This window comes from Scyliorhinus canicula, chromosome 3 (assembly GCF_902713615.1).
Source record: "Scyliorhinus canicula chromosome 3, sScyCan1.1, whole genome shotgun sequence".
NCBI lineage: Eukaryota > Metazoa > Chordata > Chondrichthyes > Carcharhiniformes > Scyliorhinidae > Scyliorhinus > Scyliorhinus canicula.
The window spans coordinates 237,129,545-237,151,446 of record NC_052148.1 but is presented as its reverse complement, the minus strand read 5'-3'; the positions used below and the strand labels follow the sequence as shown (position 1 = coordinate 237,151,446).

Here is a 21,902-nt window from a genome sequence, read left to right as displayed (position 1 = left end):
CAAGTATGATTCTCCCAATCATAGTTGGATCTCAGTCATGACTATCTGCCATTAGAGCCGGATGAGGAGTCTCAGATGTTTGCTATAATCAATACCCACAAAGGGCTCTTGCAGTATACCAGACTGCCGTTCGGCATCTCTTCAGCCTGTGCTATCTTCCAGCATACAACGGAAAATTTCTTTCAGGGGATTCCCATAGTGATGATTTATAGGAAGTATTAAAAAGGTTTTGTGATGCTGGGGTCCACCTAAAATGCGAAAAATGTAGCTTCCAGGTCTCTGAAGTGACGGACCTAGGATTTTGTCAACGTGACAGCATTGCAGCCTTTGGAAGAAAAGGTGATGGTCATACCAGATCTCCCTGCACCCAAAAACATCAGTAAGCTCAAGTCCTTTCTTGGTATTGTCAATTACTCTGGAAGGTTTATTTCAAATCTAGCCACAACACTTGCACCATTGCACCTACTTTGAAGGAAAAATCAGCAGAGAGAACGGAAGGAGCCTCAAATAGAAATCTTTCGGGTCGTGAAGCATTACAGTCTTCAAACCTCTTGGTGCATTTTGATCCAGGGAAGCCAATAGTGCTGACGTGTGACCCCCTCCCCTTACGGTATAGGGCAGTGTTTTTCAAACTTTTTTTCCGGGGACCCATTTTTACCAACCGGTCAACCTTTGGGACCCATCCCGGCCGACCTTCGTGACCCATGCCGGCCGACCTGCGCAACCCACCCCAGCCAACCTGCGTGACCCACCATTTTCTCTTACCTTGTTTGTTGCTGACAAAAATGGACGAAATGGTTTTGGGTCCCTTTGGCCCCAATGGTCCCTTTGGCCCCCCGAACTTGAAAAAAAAAGGCTGCGACAATATAAAAAATAAATGCGGCCGCACTGCGCACGCGAGCCCGATCATCGGTGTGCATGCACATAGTTTTGCGCCTCGACGGACGGCTCCGCGACCCTCCTGCGACCCACCTGCGGGTCACGCCCGAGTTTGACAATGCCTGGTACAGGGGCTGGTTTATCCACAAAATAAGAGATGGAATGGAACGCCCAATCACCTTTGCCTCCAGGACCCAAGCAGAACAAAACTATGCCCAGATTGCGAAGGACGGCTTAGAGGTTATATTCAGTGTGAAGAAATTCCATCAGTAGGTGTACGATCAACAGTTCAGCATAGTGACTGACCACGAGCCAGGCTAGGCTTGTTATGGGAAGACAGGCCAATACAGCCCATAGCCTCGGCAAGGGTGCAGCGTAGGCCCTGCACTTGGTGGCTTTCAACTATGTTTTTCAGCACCGGCCTGGGACACAAATTGCTGATGTGGATGCGATAAGTTGCCTGCCCCTACCCAAGAGCATTCCACCACCACCGGTAATGTAGGAGATCATTCTAGCCCTAAACTTCCTGGGCAACCTCCCAGTGTCCCCGGGGCACATCTGCACCAGGACTCAGAGACCCTATTCTTTCAAAGGTCAAACGAATGATCCAGTCTAGTTGGTGATATAAGATGTCTGAACAGCTGAGGCCCTGCTTCACCTATCAAGATGAGTTGACATGTGAAGACAGCATGATTCTCTGGCGATCACAATGGTCGTCCCGCCTCTGGCTAGGGTGTTGCTCCTGCAAGGGTTATACAGCGCACACTCAGGGCAGACAAAGACGACGATGTTGGAGTGCAGCTATATCCGAGGGCCAGGAATTGATATGGCCTTGAAGACAGGTACAAAAGTGCCTTGCCCAAAAATTGCAGCAATCTTTGCCACCTTCCGCCACACTTTACCCATGGGACTTTTTCTTAAACAAACTCTGGACTTTCAAACCCAGGACTTTCTCAGTCTAAACTACCATCAGAGCTTTACATTTTGCACTAACAGGAATTTGACAACAATGTCAATTTGTAAAGTATACGATTAGGTTACCACCACAGATAATTACTTAATCAGGACATATGATTTACCAGAAGTCACTTAACTAGACAACCAATTCTCATTACAAATAATTTTCACACTGTACATCTACTTTTCCAGCTAAGATGTTGCTAGTCAAATCAATAAATATAATTCATGATAATACTGTAATTTAGGCAAAGTATGATGTGGAGATGCTGGCGTTGGACTGGGATGGGCACAGCAAGAAGTCTTACAACACCAGGTTAAAGTCCAACAGGTTTGTTTCGAATCACTAGCTTTCGGACAGCACCTTCACCTGAGGAAGGAGCTGTGCTCCGAAAGCTAGTGATTCAAAACAAACCTGTTGGACTTTAACCTGGTGTTGTAAGACTTCTTACTGTGGCCAAAGTATGGTTAACAAGTTAGGCCAGAGCTATTTAACTTTTTGCAGCTATAGACGTCAGCAAATCAGTTGTCAAGTAACAACATTGCAGTGGAGATTTGCAGTGTGTCTCCTGCAGCTTGTGAATACTCGCCCTCCCTCCCTCGCCTCAGACACCACGCCACTATCTTTCTGCAGGTTGGGGGTCTCTTCACGCCCGGCTGACGAATGCAGCCGGCGCCGCGCTTCAGCTTCGCACTTACTCGGAGGAGCACGAGTCGGAGTCGGAGGTCGGCGCCCCGGACGAAGCTGATCCCGCCTCAGCCTCATTCGCCAGACTGCCACCCTCCAGGGTGTGCGGGGTCTCGTAGTTCCCTTCGCGAGCAGTGCCCGCGCCCCTGCTCCCCCCCTCCACGCGGCGAGACATCGCCCCAGTGCGTGGGAGGCGCCTTCAGTCTTCCAGCAGAAATCGCCAGTCAGCTCCCTTCCGCCCTCGCTCTCGCCCTCGCCGCTGCCGCCATGTAGCCAGCATCCGGGGACTGAGCCCTGGCCCGCCACGTGACCCGCGGGCGCCTGCCGCTGTGGCTCCTCTTCGGTAACCATAGAAACGGGAGAAGCTGTGAAGCTGAGCCAAAGTTTAACTGCATTGATGCCGGTCGTCAGCACGGACAATATTTAAAAAACAGTATTACAATGTTAATTTCAACCACTAAACATTCTTGAGGTCAGTTCATGGCAGATCAAAACCAACCTTAGTACCGGCACAGGCCCAATCCACAATATTTACCTGAGGAAGGTCCCCCATTCACTTGAGGAAGGAGCTGTGCTCCGAAAGCTAGTGATTCGAAACAAACCTGTTGGACTTTAACCTGGTGTTGTAAGACTTCTTACTACACAAGATTTACCTCTGCGCCCCAGCAGTAAACAGGACAGAAATGGTATTCCTAAACATTAGAGATATCCTCGGTCCAGTCCACCGAAATATATCCTAGGGTGCATTTATAGCAACTGTTTACTACTAGTGAGACACAATTTCGCTTTTCTCCAATGCCAAACTTGTGCAGTGTAAATCGCACCTGAAAACCTGAAATGATTCAGAAGGGAAGCAGAGTAAAAGCAGGCAGGGTTACTTTGCTCTATTCCAAAATCAGATTCGAATTTTGAATATAAGAATTGGCAAGTCATGTTGCAGCTGTATAGAACCTTAGTTAGGCTACACTTGGGAGTATAGTGTTCAATTCTGGTCATCATACTACCAGAAGGATGTGGAGGCTTTAGAGAGGGTGCAAACGAGATTTACCAGGATGTTGCCTGGTATGGAGGGCATTAGCTATGAGGAGAGGTTGAATAAACTCAGTTTGTTCTCACTGGAACGACGGAGGTTGAGGGGGACCTGATAGAGGTCTACAAAATTCCGAGGGGCATAGACAGAGTGGATAGTCAGAGGCTTTTTCCCAGGGTATAGGGGTTAATTACTAGGCATAGGTTTAAGTTGCGAGGGGCAAGGTTTAGAGGAGATGTACGAGGCAAGTTTTTTTACACAGAGGGTAGTGGGTGCCTGGAACTCGCTGCCGGAGGAGGTGGTGGAAGCAGGGACGATAGTGACATTTAAGGGGCATCTTGACAAATATATGAATAGGATGGGAAGAGAGGGATAGGGACCCAGGAAGTGTAGAAGGTTTTAGTTTCGACAGGCAGCATGGTCGGCACAGGCTTGGAGGGTTGAAGGGCCTGTTCCTGTGCAGTACTTTTCTTTGTTCTAATTCAGTCTGCATTTGTGATCTTTGGGTCAGCAGGGATAGAAATTACCACGCACTAACGTTACATTTAGTTGAATTGTTAGACATCAGTAGACCCGTTATGTTGAGAGGACTGAAACTTTGCAAATGGACAGAGAGGCCTTTGCTGTTTAGGACACGGACTTCTAAGATACCAATGTAGAATCATAGAGTCAGTGTGGTTAATGGCATCTTGAAGGTTGAAAGCATCAAAATGTCCTGGTTGTTTACAGGTTGTCTCCCCTTTCCTATCTATTGGCATTAATATAAAAAATGGTATGTCTTTGTATGTTTCCACAAAAAAAAGATTTGCTTAGAGCGGCATGGTGGCACAGTGGTTAGCCTTGCTACCTCACAGCACCAGGGACCCGGGTTCAATTCCGGCCTTGGGTAACTGTCTCTGTGGAGTTTGCACATTCTCCCCATGCCTGCGTGAATTTCCTCCTAGTGCCTGGTTTCCTCCCACAGTCCAAAGATGTGCAGGTTAGGCCTCCACGAACAGGCGCCAGAATATGGCGACTAGGGGCTTTTCACAGTAACTTCATTTGAAGCCTACTCGTGACAATAAGCAATTTTCATTTCATTTTTCATTTCAATTCGCCATGCTAAAAATGGATGTTTAGTGCCCAAAGTTATGGGGCTAGGGCAGGCACGTAGGCCTAGGTACGGTGCTCTTTCAGAGGGTTGGTGCAGACTAGATGGGCTAAATGGCCTTCTGCACTGTAGGTATTCTATGGTTCCTGCTGTCATGGTTCTGGCACACTTTTATTTCAATTGACCGTCATTATACATTCCTGTACGGTATAAGCACACAAATTGGTAACTGCTGATCAAATATTGTAATCATATAATGTCACCATTGGCAGTACTACCACACTTCGCTTCTGAATCTCCCAACTCATTAGCCTGCATTGCAGAGAAATATCTAATTAATAATCTTAAATTTGCAAGCCCTGGTCCAACTGCACCCTGACATCTAACCGCTGGATTCCTAATAACTTGTGTATACTTTACACCTAACATATATTTTGTCTGGCACCACATCTGTCATTATACAAATTTCTGCACCATTCTGTCATGGAATAGGGTATGCAGTTGAGGTGTCATGATAGTAGATTAGTAGCACAATGCTAGCAGTTCAAGTCTCACCCTGGCAAGTTATGAAAAAATGTTCAGACTCAATAAATCTGCACTGGCACAAATTTAAATGATCATAAAAGCTGCCAGACTGTTTTAAAACTGAACTGGTGTGCTTGTGTCCTTCTGGATCAGGATCTACAACTTCCATGTTATCTGACCTACCCTGATTTTATCCTCAGGCCAATAAATACTGCCTGACACCTAAATCCTATGAACAAATAAAATAATTAACTCAAATTTTATAAAACAGCAACAAATCACAACTGAACTGTTACAAAACATACAAGTGGCAAACAGAAACAAACAATATTAATTCATGATATTCTACTGCCTCACGGCACCAAGGACCTGGGTTCGGTCCCGGCCCCAGGTCACTGTCCGTGTGGAGTTTGCACATTCTCCCCGTGTCTGTGTGGGTCTCACTCCCTCAACCAAAGATGTGCAGGATAGGTTGACTGGCCACACTAAAATTGCCCCTTAATTGGACAAAAAGAATTGGGGGGCAGCACGGTGGCACAGTGGGTTAGCCCTGCTGCCTTACGGCGCCGAGGTCCCAGGTTCGATCCTGGCTCTGGGTCACTGTCCGTGTGGAGTTTGCACATTCTCCCCGTGTTTGCGTGGGTTTCGCCCCCACAACCCAAAGATGTGCTGGAAAAAATGAATTGGGTACTCTAAATTGAGAAAAGAAAAATTGGGTATTCTAAATTTATAAAAAGAAAAAAAGAGAAAAAAAAACATTAAATCATGATATTCATATAAAGTTATGATTCAAAGTTGCCCAATTAGCAACAGCTACCAATATAAAAGGAAAAGGCCAATTAATCAAATCAACATTCTTTTCTTACAGGTGCCGTATGAATTGCATCAAGTAACTTGAGAGACATATAATAAAAATGAAAAAATACAGGTAAGAAGAAAAACAAAATATTTAAATTCTAGTGTGAAAATTGCAAAAGCTCTGGCCATAATTTTCCAATCCTCCTTAAATATGGGAGTGATAGCAGATGACTGGAGGATTGCAAATGTTACTCCCATATTGAAATAAAAGGAGGAATTAACCCGCAACTAACTACAGGCCCGAACATCAGTGATGGGGAAAAAGTTTAGAGACAATGATCTGGACAAAGTTAATTGGCACTTGGGAAAAAAGCTGCATTCATAAATGAAAGCCAGCATTGACTTTTAAAAAACAGACCATGTTAGAATAACTAGACAGAGTTCTTTAATGGTATAATGGAGTGTGCTGATATTTTTTATTATTTCTTCATGGGATGGGAATGGGGTTGATATTATTCCTGCATGGGCTGAGAGTGTCGCTGGCAAGGCCAGCATTTATTGTCCACCCGCAAAGTGGTGGTGCGGATGGCCTACATTCTTGAACTGCTGCAGACCATGTGGTGTAGGTACACCCATAGTGCTGTTTGGGAGGGAGTTCCAGGATGTCAACCCAGCTACAGTAAAGGAATGATGACAAATTTCTAAGTCAGGCTATTGAGTGACTTGGAGGGGAACTTGCCTGTAGTGCTACCCATATTCTTCTAGGTGGTAGAGGTCATGGGTTTCGAAGGTGCTGTTAAAGGAGCCTTGGTGAGTTGCTGTGTAAACAGCTTTTCAAAAGATATTTGATAAGGTACAATAGAATAAATGTTTAACACATTTAAGGTCTATCATTAAAAGGGACATTAACAGCATGGATACAAAATTGGCTAATGGATAGAAGAACAAAGAAAATTACAGCACAGGAACAGGCCCTTCGGCCCTCCCAGCCTGCGCCAATCCAGATCCTTTATCTAAACCTGTTGCCTATTTTCCAAGGTCTACTTCCCTCTGTTGCCGCCCGTTCATATACCTGTCTAGATGCCTCTTAAATGATGCTACCGTGCCTGCCTCTACCACCTCCGCTGGTAAAGCGTTCCAGGCACCCACCACCCTCTGCGTAAAAAACTTTCCACGCACACCTCCCTTAAACTTTCCCCCTCTCACCTTGAAATCGTGACCCCTTGTAACTGACACCCCCATAGAATAGAATAGAATAGAACAGTACAGCACAGAACAGGCCCTTCGGCCCTCAATGTTGTGCCGAGCAATGATCACCCCACTTAAACCCACGTAACCCGTATACCCGTAACCCAACAATCCCCCCATTAACCTTACACTACGGGCAATTTATCATGGCCAATCCACCTAACCCGCACATCTTTGGACTGTGGGAGGAAACCGGAGCACCCGGAGGAAACCCACGCACACACGGGGAGGACGTGCAGACTCCACACAGACAGTGACCCAGCCGGGAATCGAACCTGGGACCCTGGAGCTGTGAAGCATTGATGCTAACCACCATGCTACCGTGAGGCCCCCTCTTGGAAAAAGCTTGTTGCTATCCACCCTGTCCATACCGCTCATAATTTTGTATACCTCAATCAGGTCCCCCCTCAACCTCCGTCTTTCCAACGAAAACAATCCTAATCTACTCAACCTTTCTTGTACTCAATACCCCGTCCGATGAAGGCAAGCATGCTGTATGCCTTCTTGACCACTCTATCAACCTGCGTTGCCACCTTCAGGGTACAATTGACCTGAACTCCCAGATCTCTCTGTACATCAATTTTCCCCAGGACCCTTCCATTGACCATATAGTCCGCTCTTGAATTTGATCTTCCAAAATGCATCACCTCGCATTTGCCTGGATTGAACTCCCATCTGCCATTTCTCTGCCCAACTCTCCAATCTATCTATATTTTGTTGTATTCTCTGACAGTCCTCCTTGCTATCTGCAACTCCACCAATCTTAGTATCATCTGCAAACTTGCTAATCAGACCACCTATACCTTCCTCCAGGTCATTTATGTAGATCACAAACAACAGTGGTCCGAGCACGGATCCCTGTGGAACACCACTAGTCACCCTTCTCCATTTTGAGACACTCCCTTCCACCACTACTCTCTGTCTCCTGTTGCCTAGCCAGTTCTTTATCCATCTAGCTAGTACACCCTGAACCCCATACGACTTCACTTTTGCCATCAGCCTGCCATGGGAAACCTTATCAAACACCTTACTAAAGTCCATGTAGATGACATCTACAGCCCTTCCCTCATCAATTAACTTTGTCACTTCCTCAAAGAATTCTATTAGGTTTGTAAGACATGACCTTCCCTGCACAAAACCATGCTGCCTATCACTGATAAGTCTATTTTCTTCCAGATGTGAATAGATCCTATCCCTCAGTATCTTCTCCAACAGTTTGCCTACAACTGAAGTCAAGCTCACACGTCTGTAATTCCCTGGATTTTCCCTGCTACCCTTCTTAAACAAAGGGACAACATTAGCAATTCTCCAGTCCTCCAGGACCTCACCCGTGCTCAAGGATGCTGCAACGATATCTGTTAAGGCCCCAGCTATTTCATAAGAACTAGGAGCAGGAGTAGGCCATCTGGCCCCTCGAGCCTGCTCCGCCATTCAATTAGATCATGGCTGATCTTTTGTGGACTCAGCTCCACTTTCCGGCCCAAACACCATAACCCTTAATCCCTTTATTCTTCAAAAAACTATCTATCTTTACCTTAAAAACATGTAATGAAGGAGCCTCAACTGCTTCACTGGGCAAGGAATTCCATAGATTCACAACCCTTTGGGTGAAGAAGTTCCTCCTAAACTCAGTCCTAAATCTACTTCCCCTTATTTTGAGGCTATGCCCCCTAGTTCTGCTGTCACCCGCCAGTGGAAACAACCTGCCCGCATCTATCCTATCTATTCCCTTCATAATTTTAAATGTTTCTATAAGATCCCCCCTCATCCTTCTAAATTACAACGAGTACAGTCCCAGTCTACTCAACCTCTCCTCATAATCCAACCCCTTCAGCTCTGGGATTAACCTAGTGAATCTCCTCTGCACACCCTCCAGCGCCAGTACGTCCTTTCTCAAGTAAGGAGACCAAAACTGAACACAATACTCCAGGTGTGGCCGCACTAACACCTTATACAATTGCAACATAACCTCCCTAGTCTTAAACTCCATCCCTCTAGCAATGAAGGACAAAATTCCATTTGCCTTCTTAATCACCTGTTGCACTTGTAAACCAACCTTCTGTGACTCATGCACTAGCACACCCAAGTCTCTCTGAACAGCGGCATGCTTTAATATTTATCGTTTAAATAATAATCCCGTTTGCTGTTATTCCTACCAAAATGGATAACCTCACATTTGTCAACATTGTATTCCATCTGCCAGACCCGAGCCCATTCACTTAACCTATCCAAATCCCTCTGCAGACTTCCAGTATCCTCTGCACTTTTCGCTTTACCACTCATCTTAGTGTCATCTGCAAACTTGGACACATTGCCCTTGGTCCCCAACTCCAAATCATCAATGTAAATTGTGAACAATTGTGGGCCCAACACTGATCCCTGAGGGACACCACTAGCTACTGATTGCCAGCCAGAGAAACACCCATTTATCCCAACTCTTTGCTTTCTATTAATTAACCAATCCTCTATCCATGCTACTACTTTACCCTTAATGCCATGCATCTTTATCTTATGCAGCAACCTTTTGTGTGGCACCTTGTCAAAGGCTTTCTGGAAATCCAGATATACCACATCCATCGGCTCCCCGTTATCTACTGCACTGGTAATGTCCTCAAAAAATTCCACTAAATTAGTTAGGCATGACCTGCCTTTAACGAACCCATGCTGCGTCTGCCCAATGGGACAATTTCTATCCAGATGCCTCGCAATTTCTTCCTTGATGATAGATTCCAGCATCTTCCCTATTACCGAAGTTAAACTCACTGGCCTATAATTTCCTGCTTTCTGCCTACCTCCTTTTTTAAACAGTGGTGTCACGTTTGCTAATTTCCAATCCACCGGGACCACCCCAGAGTCTAGTGAATTTCGGTAAATTATCACTAGTGCATCTGCAATTTCCCTAGCCATCTCTTTTAGCACTCTGGGATGCATTCCATCAGGGCCAGGAGACTTGTCTACCTTTAGCCCCATTAGCTTGCCCATCACTCCCTCCTTAGTGATAACAATCCTCTCAAGGTCCTCACCTGTCATAGCCTCATTTCTATCAGTCGCTGGCATGTTATTTGTGTCTTCCACTGTGAAGACCGACCCAAAAAACCTGTTCAGTTCCTCAGCCATTTCCTCATTTCCCATTATTAAAACTCCCTTCTCATCCTCTAAAGGACCAATATTTACCTTAGCCACTCTTTTTTGTCTTATATATTTGTAAAAACTTTTACTGTCTGTTTTTATATTCTGATATAAGTTTACTCTCATACTCTATCTTACTCTTCTTTATAGCTTTTTTAGTAGCTTTCTGTTGCCCCCTAAAGATTTCCCAGTCCTCTAATCTCCCAGCAATCTTTGCCACTTTATATGCTTTTTCCTTCAATTTGATACTCTCCCTTATTTCCTTAGATATCCACGGTCGATTTTCCCTCTTTCTTCCGTCCTTCCTTTTTGTTGGTATAAACCTTTGCTGAGCACTGTGAAAAATCGCTTGGAAGGTTCTCCACTGTTCCTCAACTGTTCCACCATAAAGTCTTAGCTCCCAGTCTACCTTAGCTAGTTCTTCTCTCATCCCCTTGTAATCTCCTTTGTTTAAACACAAAACACTAGTATTTGATTTTACTTTCTCACCCTCCATCTGTATTTTAAATTCCACCATATTGTGATCGCTCCTTCCGAGAGGATCCCTAACTATGAGATCATGAATCAATCCTGTCTCATTACACAGGACAAGATCCAGGACCGCTTGTTCCCTCGTAGGTTCCATTACATACTGTTCTAGGAAACTATCGCGGATACATTCTATAAACTCCTCCTCACGGTTGCCTTGACCGACCTGGTTAAACCAATTGACATGTAGATTAAAATCCCCCATGATAACTGCTGTACCATTTCTACATGCATCAGTTATTTCTTTGTTTATTGCCTGCCCCACCATCTCGTTACTATTTGGTGGCCGATAGACTACTCCTATCAGTGACTTTTTCGCCTTACTATTCCTGATTTCCACCCAAATGGATTCAACCTTATCCTCCATAGCACCGATGTCATCCCTTACTATTGCCCGGATGTCATCCTTAAATAACAGAGCAACACCACCTCCCTTACCATCCACTCTGTCCTTCCGAATAGTTTGATACCCTCGGATATTTAACTCCCAGTCGTGACCATCCTTTAACCATGTTTCAGTAATGGCCACTAAATCATAGTCATTTATGATGATTTGTGCCACCAACTCATTTACTTTATTCTGAATACTACGAGCATTCAGGTAAAGAACACTTATGTTGGTTTTTTTACCTCTGTTTTGAATCTTAACATCTCCAGTTTTATTCCTTTTGTTATTACTGGGCCTATTCACTGTGCTCCCCTCAGTCACTGTACCTTGTACTGTCGCCCTTATGGATTTCTGACTATGTCTTCTCTGCCTTGCACTTTTCCCCTTACTTCCTTTTGTTTCTGTCCCTGTTTTACTACCTTCCAACTTCCAGCATTGGTTCCCATCCCCCTGCCACATTTCGACCCTCACTTCCCTCAGTAACCTGGGATAGATCCCACCCGGTCCTGGGGACTTGTCCACCTTAACGTCTTTTAGAATACCCAAAACTTCCCCTTTCCGTATGACAGCTTGACCTAGAGTATTTAAACATCCATCCCTAGCCTCAACATCCGTCTTGTCCCTCTCCTTTGTGAATACCGATGCAAAGTACTCATTAAGAATCTCACCCATTTCCTCTGAGTCCACGCATAAATTCCCTCTCTTGTCTTTGAGTGGGCCAATCCTTTCCCTAGTTACCCTCTTGCTCCTTACATACGAATAAAAGGCTTTGGGATTTTCCTTAACCCTGTTAGCCAAAGATATTTCATGACCCCTTTTAGCCCTTTTTATTGCGTGTTTGAGATTTGTCCTACTTTCCCGATATTCCTCCAAAGCTTCATCAGTTTTGAGTCGCCTCGATCTTACATATGCTTCCTTTTTCATCTTAGCTAGTCTCACAATTTCACCCGTCATCCATGGTTCCCTAACCTTGCCATTTCTATCTCTCATTTTCACAGGAACATGTCTGTCCTGCACTCTAATCAACCTTTCCTTAAAAGACTCCCACATTTCAAATGTGGATTTACCCTTAAACAGCTGCTCCCAATCCACATTCCCTAGCTGCTGCCGAATTTTGTTATACTCTGCCTTTCCCCAATTTAGCACTCTTCCTTTCGGACCACTCTTGTCCTTGTCCATGAGTATTCTAAAACTTACGGAATTGTGATCGCTATTCCCAAAGTAATCACCGACTGAAACATCAACCACCTGGCCCGGATCATTCCTCAATACCAGGTCCAGTATGGCCCCTTCCCGAGTTGGACTATTTATATACTGCTCTAAAACACTCTCCTGGATGCTCCTTACAAACTCTGCTCCATCTACGCCTCCAACACTACACGAATCCCATTCAATGTTGGGGAAGTTAAAATCTCCCATCACAACCACCCTATTGCTCCTACATTTTTCTATAATCTGTCTGCATATTTGTACCTCTACTTCATGCTCATTTTTGGGAGGCCTGTAGTAAAGTCCCAACAATGTTACTGCACCCTTCCTATTTCTTAGCTCCACCCATATTGCCTCAATGCTCGAATCCTCTATCGTGCCCTCCTTAATCACAGCTGTGATATCATCTCTAACGAGTAATGCAACTCCTCCACCCCTTCTGCCTCCCTCTCTATCCCTCCTGAAGCATCTATACCCTGGGATATTCAGTTGCCAGTCCTGCCCTTCCCTCAACCAAGTCTCAGTAATACCAATAACATCATATTCCCAGGTACTGATCCAAGCCCTAAGTTCATCTGCCTTACCTGCTACACTTCTCGCATTAAAACAGATGCACGACAGACCACCTGTCCCTTTGCGTTCATCATCTCTTTCCTGTCGACTCTTCCCCTTAGTCACATGGAGTTTATTATCTCGTACCTTACCGGCTTTAGTTGCTGCTTCTTTACTGACGTCTAACTTCCTAATCTGGTTCCCATCCCCCTGCCACACTAGTTTAAAACCTCCCCAACAGCGTTAGCAAAAGCACCCCCTATGACAGTGGTTCCAGTCCTGCCCAGGTGTAGACCATCCGATTTGTAATGGTCCCAACCCCCCCAGAACCGGTTCCAATGTCGCAAAAATCTGAACCCCTCCCTCCTGCACCATCTCTCAAGCCACGTATTCATACTGACTATTCTTGAATTTCTACTCTGACTGTCCCGTGGCACTGGTAGCAATCCTGAGATTACTACCTTTGAGGTCCTACTTTTTAAACTTATCTCCTAACTCCCTAAATTCTGATTGTAGGACCTCATCCTTTTTTTTACCTATATCGTTGGTGCCTATATGCACCACGACAACTGGCTGTTCACCCTTCCCCTTTAGTATGTCCTGCAGCCGATCGGAGACATCCCTGACCCGAGCACCCGGGAGGCAACATGTCATTCGGGAGTCTCGTTTTCGACCACAGAAACGCCTGTCTACTCCCCTTACAATTGAATCCCCTATGACTATAGCTCTGCCAGTCTTTTTCCCGCCCTTCTGTGCAGCAGAGCCAGCTACGGTGCCATGAGCCTGGCTACTACTGCCTTCCCCTGGTGAGTCATCTCCCCCAACAGTATCCAAAACGGTATACCTGTTTTGGAGGGATATGACCGCAGGGGACACCTGCACTGCCTTCCTGCTCTTTCTCTGCCTTTTGGTCACCCATTCCCTGTCTCCCTCACCAATCCTAATCTGCGATGTGATCAACTCACTGAACATGCTATCCACGACCTCCTCAGCATCGCGGATGCTCCAAAGTGAGACCCGCAGCTCCAGAGCCGTCATGCAGTCTAACAGGCGCTGCAGCTGGACACACTTCGCGCACATGAAGCAGAGAGTAGTGCTGAACGACTATTTTTCAGACTGGAAGGAAGTATCTTTTTTTAAATTACTGACCTAGACTTGAGTGTAAGGCATCATTTCAAAGTTTGCAGATTTTATGAAACTTGGAAAGCCAGCGAGGAGCATAATAAAAGACCTGAGGATTACATAGACAGGCTGGTGAATTAGATAGACACATGACTAGATGAAATGTAACAAAGAAATGTGAAGCAAATCATTTTGGTGGGCAGAATGAGGAGAGACGTTATAATGAGGAGAGACGTTATAATGAGGAGCGACGTTATAATCTAAACTTTAAAGGAGTACAGGGACAAAGAGAAATGGGGGTGTACATCTATGCACTTTTGAAGGTGTCAGAACAAGTTGAGAAGGTATTAAAAGACTTATTGGGTTCTTGGCCTTATGAATAGAGGTAAAAAGGAAATTATGCAAAATATTTGTAAAATCTAGTTAGACCACACTGGAGTACTCATAATTTGCTGTTTAAAAATATTTTTCCTCATGTTGTCTCTGAATTTCTTTGTGAATAAATGTAACAGTGTTTTCTGGTTAATGACCTCTCTGCCACTGGAAACGGAGAAACTATAAAAACTCTTCTTTCTATGAACACCTCAGTCAATATTCCCTTGACCTTCTCTGCTATAAGTGAACAATTCCAGCTTCTCCACAAAACTGCTGTCCCTCATAATTGGTACTATTCCAATAAATCTCCTCTACACCGTTTCTGAAGCTATGGCATCCTTTCCTAAAGTGTGGTGCCCTGTACTCAAGCCTATCTGGGTAATTTTTTAAAAGAGATCAATCGTTACAACAACCAATCCCTAGGGGACAACTCTACAGTGAACACTTCCCTCCAGTCGAGGCACAATGGATTTTATTTTTTTACTTTTAATTTAGAGTATCCAATTAATTTTTTCCAATTAAGGGGCAATTTAGCGTGACCAATCCACCTACCCTGCACATCTTTGTGTTGTGGGGATGAAACTCACGCAAACACGGGGAGAATGTGCAAACTCCATACGGACAGCAACCCAGAGCCGGGATCGAACCTGGGACCTCAGCACCGTGAGACAGCAGTGCTAACCACTGTGCCACCATGCTGCCCTCACAATGGATTTAATGACCATCTTTTGTGTTGTATCATTGTATGATTCTATTTCTTGCCTTTGACTATCTGATACCCAACCTGAACAGATGGAATGTAAAAAAAAACATAACTGGCCGCACCCCTAGCCAAGCTGCTCCAATACAGCTACAACACTGGCATCTACCCGGCAATGTGGAAATTGCCCAGGTGTGTACACAAGAAATAGGACAAATCCAACCCAGCCAACCACCCTATCAGTCTCCATCATTAGAAAAGTGATGGAAAGAGTCAACAACAGTACTTTAAAAAAAATTACTTATCAGAGTTACAAAACCAGAGCTATCAAGCAGCACTTACTCAGCAATAACCTGCTCACAAGGGCTCAGTTTGTGTTCCGCCAGGGTCACTCAGCTCCTTCTGAATGGCAACTAGGGATGGGCAAGAAATGCTGACCTAACCAGCGATGCCCACATCCGGTAAATGAACAGAAAATTTATATATTACTGCTAGAGATTTAATATATTAGTTTTGTCTGCGGAAAGGACCATCTGTTATATCTCGTTCAACAAATGCATCCCCAATTTTAGTGAAGAAAATACTTTTCTTTAATCCTTACTGCTAAGTTCCTGCCAGCACATCAGCTCACCCACGATTATCCAGTACAATGGTATCTTATACATCAAACCACAATAATGCCCTTTGGCCAGGTTTATTATTTATTGCCCATTTTGTATTACTGTCCAATGGTTCTGTCATCACAGCAATGCAATATTTGGAGAATAATAGCCCAGTGGATCCTAGGTTCGCTTCCCGGCTTGGGTCACTGTCTGTGAGGAGTTTGCACGTTCTCTCCATGTCTGCGTGGGTTTCCTCTAGGTGCTCTGGTTTCCTCTCACAAGTCCCGAAAGATGGGCTGTTGGGTCATTTGGACATTCTGAATTCTCCCTCTGTGTACCCGAATAGGCGCCGGAATGTGGCAACTGAGGACTTTTCACGGTAACTGCAGTATTAATGTAAGCCTACTGGTGACAATAAAGATTGTTATATTAATTTTATGTCTTAAAATAATTGTAAGTGGTGCAAGATATGGAAACAATTCCCTCAAGTTTCATGCTATGCACCTATACAATAACAATAGGTTATGGGACTGCCTCAGAACATTTTAAAGTTACCAAATAGTGGTAGTCCTGTCAGCATTTTGTAAACATTAAAAATTCCAACACCTTTTGGCTAAGATCAAGCATCAGATCAAGGCCAAGGTGAGGAGCAATGCTTCATCTTGTCAGCTTCGATCTTGTATGTCTCTCTTATGGAGACCATGAATTGGATTCGATTTGAATTGGTTTTTGAAGCAAGCTATGAGATGAATTAAGGGCTTTCCCTGTCCACTCTGCACATTGGATTTGTATTTTTAAGAATGAGATATTTCCAAATGAAACTCTGTAATAAAAGACAGGTAGAATAAGAGCAGTCCACTGCATCACTCTAAAAGAAATGTATTGGAAACAGACAACCAATATGTGCACAACATTAAATGTGATCACAGATCAGTTAATCTGTCTGTTCTGGTGCATGTTGAGGGAGGAATGTTGGTAAGAAAACAAAAACGTCTTCTTCCTCTTGGAGCAGCGCCTACCATGGAGTCTCAGCCTACCTGAGCAGGCAAATGGGACCTCATTTCATCTGAAGCAGGACAGTGTTTTCAAAGTGCCAGCTAAGAATATGCTCTTGTTTCCAAGAACAAAATGTTCTAGGCATGGATGGCAAGGATGGCATCCTATTCCCATGGCCAAATCACGGGCATTTTCCATTGCAGGAAGTACCACCTAACCAATACTTGGTAAATGTTAATGCCTTCCTAGATTTTTGTTTGCATAGGAATCCATCCGAAGCACCAACATTATTAGGGTGGCAACCATCTCGAATTGCTAATAAGGTATAATGATCCAAACAGCATTCTAGATTCCATTGCCTACTCGTTAGTATTTCAAACATCCTGACCCCAAATTCTGCTAACGCTCATTCATTAAGTAATTTGACCTGCTAGATGTCCCAAAATATGACTTCATCAGGCATATTAAATCCAGTTGTAACTTGCACCATAGTGACGGGGGAAGGGGCGGTGATGAGTACATAGCACATTCCTATCCTGAAATAATACGATCCCTCACACACATTTTATTATGTGTTGTTCCTTTCCATAAAGATCAAATTTAACATAATGATTGGACGTAATATCAATTGAAGTAAACCGGTTTACCTATAAATAAAGTTAGACGTTTTGATGTGGAAATGTAAATAAATACGCAAAAGAGAGAAATGTGAAACTTCGGAGGAGACGGTCCGAATTGAATACAACTATGAATGTGAAACTTTATAAACGATTCCTATTTCTGTTTAAGGTAAGGCGAAAGTCACATTTCTCACCAGTAAGGCAAAATGTCCCTTTAATTTGATGCAAACTCCGGTTGTCTCGCATTTTTGTGGACCTTTACACAGAGGTCAATGAAGAAAAATGAGAAAGTATATTTCCTCTGGGTATAAATGTGCAGAGTGCAGTCTGTTGTTTCCAAATAAACATCCCCTCTTTAAACAGATTTGTAAAACTGGCTAGCTGTTCTTGCTTCCAGTGAGAATTGCCACCGTCATTCTGGATACCGGTAAAGGCTCCAACATGTCGAAACATTGATCTGAGTATAATTCAAATCCCACCCCTCCAAAATCAAACCAACCCCTGCGCCTGCCCTGGAATCACTGGACCAAAGTAGCAGAATGAAATTAAACAACTTTCTCTACTGAATTGGTGATGGGCCAGGATTCATAATCCAAATACCTTTGTAATCTCTCAATTCATATAATTACATATCTCAATTTGCTACCAGAGAAAGTAGATTGTCCGTCCCAACCTAATACGAAAACATTTCAAACCAAAGGCTCAAATCTTTCGAAACTCAGCAAAAAATCATTTGGAATTAATCTTTACATCTGCTACTTTGTCTTCCTCTTGCCGTTCTGCAACTTGGCACGGACATTAAATTCAATTATTTAGGATGTAGCGCAGTTTATAACATTTAACCCAGTTTTTTTGTCAGTTTAACATTTCAAATTAAGTTATAGAGGATATCAAAAGTTTATTGTTTTTTCACTTTTTTGAAGGTAGGCTATCTCACCAAAAGGTTCATTCCGTTTCTGAGGTACAACGAGAGTGAAACGTTTGCAAGGACAGTGCGTGACAATGGGGTTGCTATCGAAGTCTCCTGGGCCTCTTAAATTCTCAGGCATAAAAATTGTTTAAACGGAAACTGTAAATGGAGAAGTCGCAATCATGGAATCATCCGCACCATCGGTGCAGATATCTGCAACAGCAACTCAGCAGGTCTCCGGCCCCGCCCTGCACTCTTTAGGTGCTTATCCAATCCCCGTTTGGAAGTGACCATTGCATTTGTATCCACCAAGCGCTCAGGTGGTGCTTTCCAGATACCAAACACTCAACTGGAAACAACATTTGCCAATCCGAAATTGGTGCCTGTTCGGGATTTTTGTGCCAATGGAAAGTTTCTCTCGGTCTTTGAACAATTCTATCACATCTTTCAACTTTTGCTAAAGGGAACAATTCCAGCTTCTCCAATCTACCCATAGAACCATTCTCCTGTTTTTGTTCGAAACCCTCCCTAAAGCTTTCCACATCTTTTCTAAAGTGGAATGCCCTGAGTGGGATCCAGTGATCCAGAGGCGAAACCAGAGTTTTTCTTTACAAATGGTTCATCAGAAGACATTCAAAATTGTCAGCGAGTAAACAATGTACTGTGTGTGATTAAAATAGAACATAGAACACAGAACAGTACAGCACAGAACAGGCCCTTCGGCCCTCGATGTTGTGCCGAGCAATGATCACCCTACTTAAACCCACGTAACCCGTATACCCGTAACCCAACAATCCCCCCATTAACCTTACACTACGGGCAATTTATCATGGCCAATCCACCTAACCCGCACATCTTTGGACTGTGGGAGGAAACCGGAGCACCCGGAGGAAACCCACGCACACACGGGGAGGACGTGCAGACTCCACACAGACAGTGACCCAGCCGGGAATCGAACCTGGGACCCTGGAGCTGTGAAGCATTGATGCTAACCACCATGCTACCGTGAGGCCCCAAAAAAATTTTTTTCTCCCGGAGCTGCGCACCTGTTTCCTCACCCGACCCCGCTCTCACCCTCCCGACCTCCCGACCCCCCCCCCCCCCCCCCTCTCTCACCATCCCGCCGCTGGGTCCTGGACTGAGCCGAAATGTCGAACATGTCGAACAATAACATATTTCCCAAAATAAATATTTTCAATTGTGCGAGTTGTTTGCACCAAGACACAGACTCTCCTCCAGCGTAAAGCAAATGATGATTGATGCATCGTGCCATGTTTTATAAATCATTGCAAACTTTGTAGTTATATTTATCCTAACTTTGAGATTGATTTCCATTCTCTAAAGAAGCCTTTGGGTGCATTTCAATGAGATTAAGGGCGACAGATTTAGGATTTCAAATTCCTCTGTTTGTTCAGTTCTGATTCACACTTATGTCTTTATGGCGCTGTGCATTCTGTTACCTCCCTCGGCTCGATTGGCCCACAGTTTGTGGGACTGACTCGCGAGTGGAGTCGGCAGTAAAAGATCACTACGACTGTACAAATATGACCTGTTCTTTAAAGCGAAAACAGACCAATCACTTACTGCACTCTGTCAAATCTCACCTTTTCTTGGATAATTACACCAGACATGCATTATATTGCAATCAAAAATCAGAATATTAATAAACAGAGCTGATCGTAACTGTCAGATTTTGAGGAAAGGACAATATATTTGGGATTATTGCAGAATTTAAAACGTGACCCAACTCACATACTGTCAGTCAGCTGAAAATCATCAACTGGAGAGATCAGGTTTTTATGAGTTGGACGTTTTACAGTTTTCAATTTCCTATGTTTATTGAACTGCCCAGAGTTTAGCCTTTTCTAAGGACACGCCCCACAGATTGAGGAAATCTAAAATCCACTAACCAAATATCCTCGGATTTGAGCAGATTGGAAATTATAATCAAATTTAATGTTTCCAAGTCTAATATAACTATATTCATCAATATTTTTATATCGAAAAACATCCACAATCATGATGCAACCTTCACGTTATATTTGCGAAAATCAAAGAAAACCGAAACACGTTTAACGTTTCCGACATACATGTTTTACATTAAATGATACCCTTCATTATGCTCACCTATGAATTATGATACTCTGTACTGAATCCAACTCATCCAGACTTCTTGCGGGCCTTGAGATACCGTATCTCCGAACATTGAACATTATTCGCTTCAGATCATATTTCAGTTGAATGCTTACATTCCACCAGGCAGTATTACTTCAGTTAATAAGCAGCTCCCCACGGTTCGGTTGGACTGTACTATTTCGCAAACAGTGCGAGGCGATTTCCTGATTTACAATTAGCCGACTTTGCAGCTTTAGCTCACTGCAGCTGAGCCTTCACAGTGCGCCTCATGTCCATCAGAGAGACTCCAAGGCGATAATCTTTCCCCCGAAAGCGTGTCAGCGAGCATTTTTCTTGCAGTTTATCTTATTCAAGCGGATGAATGTTTCCTCTTGCCTGTTAAAGTCTGACTGCCAATCAGCTCTCCCTTGTCCTCCTCCCCTCTTTGAAGATCGAACCATGATAAAGCATACTGATCCTCGGAAATACAGCTATTAAAAGCTCCCGCGAAACGTGGCCGACTGAACCGCATTCACTTTCCGTCTCCAACGGAGCAGGTGGGGGCCGCCAGCAATTTCACTCGTCAAGCCATATCCTCGAGGGTCCTAATGCCCCGACTATCTCCCACACCATGTTTACACTAGGATGTTTGCTGCAGCATCATCAGCATTCAACAAAACTGAGACACGTAAATACTTGTTGGAATTATTGCAATTCATGCAACTACTCTGATGCTTACTTTCTGTTGAAAGTTAATTATTAAAAAGATAGAAAGTAAAACAAAAACAATTGTTTAAATTGGACAACCTCTACAAGCTATATGGGAATTATGGGCGCGATTAGCACCTGTTGATAGTAATGCCAATTTATAGTGCCTGCTCATTTGAATGATTTCCCAGAATCATAGAATCCCTACAGCGCAGAAGGGGGGCATTTGGCCCATCAAATCTGCACCGACCCTCCGAAAGAGTATTAGTGTACCCAGGTCCCCTGCCCACCCCACCCTTTCCCTATAACCCCATAACCTGACCTGCACATCCATGGACACTAAGGGACAATTTAACATGACCAATCAACCTAACCTGCACATCTTTGGACTGGGAGGAAACCCACGCAGACACGGGGAGAACATGCAAACTCCACCCGAGGCTGGAATCGAGCCTGGGTCCCTGGTGCTAACTACTGTGGCACCTTGCAGCGAGGGCTAATTGCACTGTTGATTGGCAGAACATATCAGCAGGGGGCCCTCAGTATGTTGTGAAAGCCAAGCATTTTGTTATATTGCCCTCTCTGTTGGAGAGGTGTAAGTAAAGTTAGTTCACTAATGACTGCCTACAGTGGAAAAATGTGTTAGTTTTACTCAATGCAAGGCAAAACAGAAATTTTCTTTTACATTTCATTTGATAATTGAAGACTGAAGAACATTGTGATGTATCTTTGG

The 21,902-nt window shown here is 44.1% G+C and overlaps 1 protein-coding gene across 3 annotated transcripts in view; it reads right to left on the bottom strand.

The window, feature by feature from the left end:
- intu (inturned planar cell polarity protein) overlaps positions 1-20,961 on the bottom strand; it is a 119,691-nt gene extending 98,730 nt beyond the window's left edge. For 2 of the 3 annotated variants that reach the window (XM_038792403.1, XM_038792404.1), the window contains exon 1: positions 2,536-2,804. In XM_038792403.1, coding sequence (XP_038648331.1) covers positions 2,536-2,699 — 164 coding nt within the window. In that variant the 5' untranslated portion in view covers positions 2,700-2,804. Of the gene's footprint in view, positions 1-2,535; positions 2,805-20,473 lie in introns of those variants that run through there. The other variant, XM_038792406.1, reaches the window with a different exon arrangement.
- Positions 20,962-21,902: the final 941 nt, after the last annotated feature.